A 9674-nucleotide genomic window follows, 5' to 3' on the forward strand; every position below is an offset into this window, starting at 1 on the left:
GCAGCTAGTGAGATTGCCAGGCTGTCTCTCTCCTGCCCTGCTTTGCAAATAGAGTTCTTAATAGGTGTAAATAATAAAAACCTGGAGTCAGAGAGAAGAAAATGCTGAGGGATCAGAGAGAAGGAGCAAGCCAAAGCCACCTTTACCTCATTAACTAGCTTCCCAGCTGAAAGGAGAGGGAGTTCCTGTTTCTTCCCACTTATATTCTCTCTCCACCCAGCTGTTTCACTTCCTGTCTCTGCCCAGCCGTCTCACTTCCTCTCTGTCTGTTCAGACCTCCAGACCTCTAGACCTTTATGGTTAGCTAGTGGCAAGCTTCACCTTCTGATCTTTAGATGAGCTTTATTTGCACAAGCAAGATATCACCACACTGCCTGGTGGTTTACTGTTCTGAGTTGGTCCCAGATGCTCCTCTCTTTCCTTCCCTGCACTCAGAGACTAATAAGCCCCTGTGTTTTCATTGCAGACTGATGGATTTCTAAAGGACAACAACAATGCTGCCCAGCGTCTGTTGGATGGGATGAACTTCATGGCTCAGTCAGTGTCTGAGCTTAGCCTTGGACCCACTAAGGCTGTGACTTCTTGGCTAACAGACCAGATTGCCCCTTCCTACTGGAGGCCCAACTCCCAGATCCTGGTATGATGTAGGAATCCTCTTGAGTCCTTACATAGACTACCCTGTTTATGCCACTTTGCCTGGTGCTATGCTGGTTCCAGGAGGGAAGCACAAACCTTTCCCCCTCATAGTTAGCTCTGGGAGTCTTGGGAAGGGTTCAGTTTTAGGTTGCTTCTTTGCTTCTGGACTTCCTTTTATGTCCTGTATTTTCTTTGTCTTGGGTTGTATTTCCATACCTATGAGGGTCAATTAATATTGCCTAGATGTCAGAAATCACAGCTACATAATCTGTAGAAAGGAGTCAGTTCTTGGCTTGATACACAATCCTCAGAGTACCCACAACCTGGAGTCAGTTTCTGTCCAAACACCTATTATAGGAAATACTCTGCCTCTCTCCTTTCTGCATTCAAAGAATTATTATTACAAGAAAGTGGGGGTGTAGTTGGGTTTTTTAGTCTTTGGGGCCTACCACCCACTCCCAAATAAATACTCTGAGACTTATTCTCACTCGGAGTCCCTGGCCTTAGTTTGGCTTGTTTCTAGCCAGCTTTTCAAACTTAAATTATCCCATTTCTCTTTACTTTTCACCTCTGGACTTTTTACCTTTCTTTATGTATCTTTCTTCCCCCTGACATCCTACCCTCCTCCTCTTTTCGCTCATCACTCCCTTCTCTAGATTTCTCCTCCTATTTATTCTCTCTGCCCTTCAACCCCACCTATCTCTCTCTCCTGCCATTCAGCTCTTTATTAGACCAATCAGGTGTTTTAGGTAGGCAAAGTAACACAGCTTTACAGAGTTAAACAAATGCAACATAAAAGAATGCAACATATCTTTGCATCATTAAATATCCCATAGCATAAAAAATGTTAACACATCTTAAACACATTCCTGACTGAGCTGGCTGAGCTGGAACCAACTTCCAGGAGTTTGTGGTTGCCCCCTGGGTCATGCCCACTCCCCAGCCGAGCAGGTGTGCAGGACCCCTGCATCTCTGCTTTGTTTTGGACTCGGAACAGAGCTGCAACCAGTGTGCCACATCCTTCAAAGAAAATGACACCAAGCACCATTGCCGGGCCTGCGGTGAGGGTTTCTGCGATAGCTGCTCATCGAAGACGCGGCCGGTGCCTGAGCGGGGCTGGGGGCCTGCACCCGTCCGCGTGTGTGACAACTGCTACGAGGCCAGGAATGTCCAATTAGGTAACTCGAGGCTCAGAAGCTGTGAGAGTGCAAGGGGAGTCACCCTCTTTTGCACTTACTAAATATTGGGTACCGGGTGCTCACTGATCCAACCGAATCACTCCTGAGAGCAATTGAGTTGCTCCTCTGGCTGTGGCCAGGCATCCCTGAGCTCCTTCTTAGTATAGACCTATGATGCTGGTCCTTGGGGTAGAGGTTTGGGAGGCAGGATTGGGCCTGGCCTGGCCTGGCCTGAGCTCTGAGCTCAGTGGTGCTTCAGAGAGAAATATATCTCTTATATAGTTGATAAATTCTGATAATCCAGAGATAAGCTTAGGTTAAACCCTCCTTCTGTAGAAAGTTCTAGGTCTTTCTCTTAGAACCAATCTGGTTGACTTTAAAAAAGTAATTCATCAATCAGTCCTAGAGAGTTGGAGGTAAAGAACAAAGAACAAAAGATGCCCTAAGCAGTTTCAGGGTCTAAGCTGACTGGCCCCACAGGTCACTTCCTTTTAGTGACTGAGAATCCAGAAGGGTTCTACTGTGGCCCCTTGAGCTCCCGTTTGAGAAATGACTGTTGAGAGGCAGCCGCTATCCCTTGTTATCATCCACAGATGTGACTGAGGCGCAGGCAGATGATGAAGGTGGAACACTGATTGCCCGGAAGGTGGGCGAGGCCGTGCAGAACACCTTGGGAGCCGTGGTGACAGCTATTGATATACCACTAGGTGAGCCTGGGCAGTGCCTGTCTCGGGTGTAACACATGTAGGATGAGGGTTCAGGGTACTCTGGATGGTCATTGAAATGCTTGTTTACTGGGTTGAGTTTGGCAGCAGGGAATGAAGGAAAGCTTTGCTTTTGCTTTTGTGCTACATCCTCAGTGGCACCAGTATTATTCCTGGAGGCTGTCATTTCCATCTCCTGTTGCTGTACATAAAGGCAGGTCCGTGCTGCTTTGTCTTAAAGTGGTGTGCATCCAGAGGTCAGCAAATTCCCTATTGTCATTGCCTGGAGTCACTCTCTGAATATTGCAGGGCAGCATTTGAAGTGATTTGAAAGGTCCAAGTTGCCCTTAGGAGGACAATTAGAAACTCGGCTCAGTGGAGCATCCCACTTCCTCTCTGTGTACTCTCTGGGCCTTTCCCTGTGGAGTCTCTGGTATCTCGGGGTTTCAAGAGCTAATATTTTAGGGCTAGAGAAGTGGCTCAGTGGTTACGAACACTTGCTGCCCTCACAGAGGGAAAAGTTCATGTCCAGCACCTGTGTTGGCCAGCTTACAACCCCCTGAAACTCCAGTTCCAGGGGCTTTTCTTCTACTCTCTTGGGGCTTCCATTTGTGTGTGCTTCCATGTTCACCCACACCCACACGTGGCTCTCACACATGTATACATGAATAAATAAATCTTAATTTTTAAAGGAAAAGCTAATGTATGAAGCCAGGTGGTACAGGCAGCTCTCAGGAGGCAGAGGCAGCTGGGTCTCAGACTTTGAGGCCATTCTGATCTACATACACAGCATGTTGTAGGCCAACTAGGGATACATAGTGGGACCCTGTCTCAAAAAAAGAAAGAAAAGAAAAAGAGGAGTAGGCAGAAGCAACTAATGCTTTAAAGTTTGAAGAGGTAGGAAGTATGCTTGTTCAAAGAAGGAAAATGTGTCAGAGAACTTGTTACATTAATTTACTCATTAACTTTTGTGTTTGTGCCTGTGTGGCATGGCCTATGTGTGGAGGTCAGAGGGCAACTTTGGGAGTAAGTTATCCCATTCTCCTGTGCAGGTACCAGCTTGGTGGCAAGTGTCTTTTATCTCTTCCCTGCTGAGGCCTCTCATTGGTTAGCAAACTCAGCATTTAAGATTCCTGCTCACCAGGAGGGGTGGCACAGGCCTTTAATCCCAGAACTCAAAAGGCAGAGGCAGGCTGATCTCTGTGAGTTTGAGGCCATGCTGGTCCACAGAGCAGATCAGCCAGGGCTACACAGAGAAACCCTGTCTCAGAAAACAACAGAAACGATTCCCGTTCTGCTCCCATTGTGAGGTATACTTAGACCAGAGTGGGAAGGAGAGAGGAGAAGCCAGTAGCAGATGGGGGAGTTGGCAGGGTAGGTGAGGCCTTGAATGTATTATGGTGTGCTATAAGGGGAGACCAGAGAGGCCAGTGCTGCTAGAGACAAAACCAAACCAAAAATATGACTTAGATCAAATACATGAGTAGTTCACAAAACATTCCTATAGGAATAGGTAGATTTGCCCTGGCTTGAAACTAAGATTACATCAGCCCTTGGCCACCTGGGAGGCTCATGGGCTGCCCTTTGGTGGTGGAGGGGTGTCACCAAATTTCCCCTTGCTGAGCTCCCATTAGGTTGAGTTCGGCATGTGTTTTCTTTCTTTCTTCTTCTTCTTCTTTTTTTTTCTTTTAGATGTCCTGACAAGAGCAACAAGCGCTTTTTTGTTTTGAGTTTAGTTTTTGAGACAGGGTTTATCTGTGTAGCCCTGGCTGTCCTGGAACTCATTCTGTAGACCAGGCTGGCCTTGAACTCAGGTCTGCCTCTGCCTGCCAAGTGCTGGAATTGAAGGTTTGTACCACCACATTGGGCTTACAAGTGTTCTTAACCACTGAGCCAACTCATATTATTTCTGGTTGTTGATGACAGCTTTAGAAGGGGTTATTAAAGACGAATAAGCTCTAAGAAGTGAAGTCACCTTGCTTAATCCCATAGCTACCATGCTCAGTGTTTCTAGGATGCGACTGAATTTCTTCCTTCCTTCCTTCCTTCCTTCCTTCCTTCCTTCCTTCCTTCCTTCCTTCCTTCCATTTATTTATTTAGTATGTACACAGTCTTCTGCTTGCACTCCAGAAGAGGGTACCAGATCTCATTCAAGGTGGTTGTGAGCCACCATGTGGTTGCCAGGAATTGAACTCAGGACCCCCGGTAGAACAGTCAGTGCTCTTAACCGCTGAGCCATCTCTCCGGCCCGAGACTGAATTTCTGGCTACAGAGTCAGGACTTTCTTTGTGGTCTGAGTGCAGCTTCACCTTGGTGTCACTCAGTGTAATAGATAGAGAAACAACAATGCCTTAGCCTCAACCACAGATCCTGTGGTCAAGGGTGGAAACTGTTTTTAAGAAAATAATTTATCTGTTGTGTTTGTGTGGCAGGTGCACATACTTGTATGCATGTGCCATGACACACACACAGGTCAGAGGACAGCTTGTGGGAGTTGGCTTTCTTCTACCACATGAGTCCTGGGGATTGAACTCAAGCTGTTAAGTGCACCTACGGTACAAGCCTGGCACCCTGAGTTCTGTCCTTGGAACCCACCTAAATAAAGGTGGAAGAGAGAACAGACTCCACAGTTACCTGAGACTTCCACATAAAGCAGGGCCAGGATATGGCTCACTGGGTAGAGTGTTTGGGTGACATTCCTGAAAGCCTAGATCTAATTCACTCCATAGATGAGGTGCATTGGGGTATACCTGTATAATCCTACCACTGGAGAAGTAGAGACAGGAGGTCAGAAGTACAGGATCATCCTCAGCAACAATGAGTCTCAGGCCACCATCTGCTTCACGTCTCATAAAATACACGAGTAATGGCTGGAGAGATGGCTCAGAGGTTAAGAGCACTGGCTGTTCTTCCCGAGGTCCTGAGTTCAATTCCCAGCAACCACATGGTGGCTCCCAGTCAATCTATAGTGGGATCTGGTGCCCTCTTCTGACATGCAGACAGAACACTGTATACATAATAAATCTTAAAAAGAAACAAGGTTCTGTGTGCAGTTGGGATGACAAGCCAAGAGGTGTCAGAGGGATTCAGGGGGCAGGGTTCCAGTGTCCTAACTGTTCACGCTCCTTCTCTGATACAGGCCTGGTGAAAGATGCTGCTAGGCCGGCCTACTGGGTGCCCGACCATGAGATCCTGCACTGCCACAACTGCCGCAAGGAGTTCAGCGTCAAGCTCTCCAAGCACCACTGCCGAGCGTGTGGACAGGGCTTCTGTGATGAGTGCTCCCATGACCGGAGGGCTGTCCCCTCTCGAGGCTGGGACCATCCAGTCCGAGTCTGCTTCAATTGCAATAAAAAGCCCGGTGACCTTTAACCCCAGCTCCTTCTCCGACTCCTTCACAATTCCTTAGGTTCTCAGGGTTAGAAACAGAAGTCTCACTGAGGTAGGCCCTCCTGGTCACCTGTGGTGGTGTGTGCGTGCTCTCCTTTCACATCCCCTGGGCCACTTTTCCCTCAGTGGAGGCGAGCCTGGCTGTAGACCTGAAGGCATGAACCACCTCAGGGCAGAGGACCGAGCATCTCTCAGTAAAGGCTAATGGACCCGAGTCCATTGCATTTATTTCAGTTAAAAATAATGACTATCTACCTGTATCTCCATATATCCATGTTGAGGGGATTTGGAGTGACTGGGCTGCTTCTCTCTAAAGGCTTCCCCAGTGTGTCTCCAGCACAGGGTTAAGGTGGCTTTGGGAGCCAGTCTTCCTCATGAAGTCAGCCAGGTTCAGAGTCATCTTGGCTGCATCTCCCCCAGCTTGGCAGAGGCTTTCCTGCCCTTTCCCCTCCTGCTCCTGGGCTGCCTGGATGGCTGTCTGGGTTCAAGCCTCCCCTTGCCTGAAGCAGCCTAGTGGTGTTCCACCAGGCTTTCCCAGAGCAAGTCCTGGACCTTGGTTCCAGCCTGTTGTAGGCAGAGATATCTGTCTTCCCCAAGCCACTGGTGTATGTGGGGAGTCGGAGGGATAGGGCCTTGAGACATAAAATGTCAAGATGCAGGTGCTTGTGGCCCCTACAGTTGGGGTGTCCAGGAGGAAGTAGGTCTGCCCCAGCAGGGCATGTGCTCCTTGACGCTTGTATCTCCAGAGGCTTTCTTAATGGGCCACACCCTGCTCCTGAGTCACCCCGACACCTCCCCTTTGCTCCTGGAGTCCTAGCCTGCTTCTGAGTGTCACACTACAACTTTTATTACTCAAAGTGTCTTATTTTTTGTTTCCAGACATACAACCCCTCTGTCTATTAGAGGGGGGAGGGATGATCATGAGAAACCTTCCAGGGAAACAGCACAGAATGGACTGTTGGTTGTGTTTTTTAAAATATATATATATAAATATATATATATGTATGAATATTTCAACAGATCATAAGGAAAAATTTCTCGTTGGTTCTTACAAAAGAAACCAAATGAACAAATGTTTCTCAACAAGAGCTTGGGCATCATATCGATCATGACTGGAAAGCCTGTTGTGCTGAGCTCCCCTTAAGGTGGAGTTTATCTTTAGTGGCCAAAAAAGAAGAATTAAAGCAACATCGCTATTGATTGAACTGACGGGTGGGTGGAGCCTTGGGGAGGTTTCTGGGCAGTCACTTCTGGGGTGTGTACCTGCTTGATGTGAGTCCTAGAATGGATTGGTCCTTCTTAGACCTGTTCCTTTCTGCCTCCCAAGGCCCTACTCTAGAACTGTGTCATCTATTCACCACCATAAAGCAATCTTCCTGCTGAATATGGCTGTGTTGGCTCGTTTTTTTTGCTCTCTCCCATCTCTTTTCTGGTTGATAGGAACATAGCTGGTGGCTAGCAGAGCAGAAGTCAAGAGAGAGATGGCTAAGAAAGGTGATATTTTACTATAATACTTCAGCCTGTTATTCAGACCAAAGCTTTTTTTAGAACATAGGCACCACAAACCCAATTATATTTACACACACACTTAAGATGGAAAGTCTGCTTTTATGTCAGGCTGGTCTTGAACTCAAGAACTCAAGTGATCCTTCTTCAATCTCAGCTTCCCAAGTAACTGGGACTTCAAAAGTGTGTCACCACACTAAGCTTAGAATGGGTTTTAGCCAACCTCTTAAACAGTTGAGTTTCCCAAAGTTCCCAGTCTCAGGTTTCATGTTGTCCAGGCCCAAGCTTGAATCTCTGATCATCCCTGCCTCCACCTTCCTGGTGCTGGGACTACAGGTGCACACCACCATGCCCAGTTCAGGTGGTGTTGGACCTCACACCCAGGCCTTCCTACACACTACATAAGCACTCTACCAAGTGAACTACATCCCTCATCCTCATTTTCCAGTCAGTAGCTGGCATGACCTAGGTTAGTTTGCCAAGTGGGGCCTGATGTTATGATTGTTGTGAATTATCCCTTCACTTAGGTCTTGGAATTCTTAGTAGTGACCAGTGGGCTCTGTAAGTTCTCACCTCATTGTCACTTTTCCTCAGATTCTCTTGGTGGGTGGGGTTTGAGAGTTAGGGACAGTTGCAGCAGGCCATATGTGGCTGCCCTGCTGAGTTGGGTGGCAGCTGTTTGGTCCAGTCTTCCCCCTGCCCTTGTGTCATGGTGCAGTTTGAACATTACTTACTGTTGACGTGCAACTTGGATGTTTTTTGTCTGTCTGTTTTTCGAGACAGGGTTTCTTTGTGGTTTTGGAGGCTGTCTTAGAACTAGCTCTTGTAGACCAGGCTGGTCTCAAACTCAAAGAGATCCGCCTGCCTCTGCCTCCTGAGTGCTGGGAGTAAAGGCATGCGCCACCAACACCCGGCCAAACGTGCTTCTTACCTTGTCACCTGTCATAATCCTTTGTGACTACTGACACTCTGGCCTGCAACTTTTCCATCCACCTTTTTTTTTTTCCTTTTTTTTTTTTTCTCTTTTCTGCTGCTTCTCCTACCTTTATTTTGGGAGGGCTTGGGGGAGAGGTGAAAATTGGCTGTGTAAGACCCTGTTGTTCTGTCATTTTGGGATGCTAGAGTGTGAGCCCCGCTCAGCATGTGGTGGGGGCCATTTCTTGACCCCCACCTTTTTCAGGCTCTTACAGAAATCTCAGGAAAATCTGCAAAGCTCCTTTTTTTTTTTTTTTTTTTTTTTTTCCTTCATGCTGTTCACTCCGGTGCAGGAGAGGTGCATCCGAGGGGCTCTTTTCTTGGCCAAACAAACAATGGAGGGAGTAGCTAGCTGAATGCCAGCTGAAAACAAGGCCCGAAGAAACTTCCTCAACCGTCAAACCTATAAGCTTGGTTAATTTTCTTCAGCTGGATGCTACAAATGCAGCCAGCACCCTGATTAAGAAACAGCATGGCTGTCCTCCAGGAACACCCTGTCCCTCCTCACAGATAGTGCTCCTGGCACCAGTTGCACAGGTCCTTGCTCCCCAGGTCCTTCATACAGGCTTTAGGTAAGTGCCCAAAGCTAGCATATAGGTGAAGACATAAGCACTGTGGTTAGAGCACTGTGGCTAAGTGGTCTCCTAAGCAGAGGCCTGGTGGGATCCTTCTATGTCGGTTTTCTCAGCTGGTAGGCTTATTGGGAGCTGGAAAAAACCACTTAGTTGCCTGTTGCACTGCCAGGTGTTGTGTGAACTTTGGCTGTGTTCCCCACCCAGCTGGAAGGTGTGTGTTGGAGTTCATGTTTTACAGCTGCCTGTGGGCTCAGGTTGGGAAGTGCAGAGCCACCTGGTGTCAGGTGCCAGATTGCTTCTGTATGCTTTCCTTCCTTTTCATAGGCTGTGAATTCTGCATTTGTGGTAAGGTCAGTACCTTTTTCCCAAGAGAAGTTTAAAAGCCACTCTCCATTACGATGAGGAGGGCTTGGCAGCCTAACCTTTCCTTTTGTTCTGACGTTTGTGGCAATGACAACAGTAATACCTCTCTATGGTAGCAACTGGCTCAGAGGTTATAGATTTGGGAACAGGCTTCCAGGTGTTGTAAAATTCCTGTCATAATGGTAATTGTGCAACCATGTTTGCATTTCTAACTTTAGGATCATCTTCAGGGAGGAAATTGAGCCTGTGCCTGTAGCTTGTATATTCTCATTAATGGAACTAGTTCCAGTTACTGCTTATATGCTGTACATACTCCACCCTTGCTGAGCTTCTGTTGTCACAATCCC

General features: G+C 47.5%; 1 protein-coding gene across 1 annotated transcript in view; it reads left to right on the top strand.

The window, feature by feature from the left end:
- Positions 1-7292, top strand: part of Zfyve1 (zinc finger FYVE-type containing 1) — a 54142-nt gene extending 46850 nt beyond the window's left edge. The window contains exons 9-12 of the mRNA XM_027418447.2: positions 467-637; positions 1634-1814; positions 2408-2521; positions 5658-7292. Coding sequence (XP_027274248.1) covers positions 467-637; positions 1634-1814; positions 2408-2521; positions 5658-5890 — 699 coding nt within the window. The 3' untranslated portion in view covers positions 5891-7292. The remainder of the gene's footprint in view (positions 1-466; positions 638-1633; positions 1815-2407; positions 2522-5657) is intronic.
- The last annotated feature ends 2382 nt before the right edge of the window (positions 7293-9674 follow it).

Source organism: Cricetulus griseus, chromosome 5 (genome assembly GCF_003668045.3).
Source record: "Cricetulus griseus strain 17A/GY chromosome 5, alternate assembly CriGri-PICRH-1.0, whole genome shotgun sequence".
NCBI classification, from domain to species: domain Eukaryota; kingdom Metazoa; phylum Chordata; class Mammalia; order Rodentia; family Cricetidae; genus Cricetulus; species Cricetulus griseus.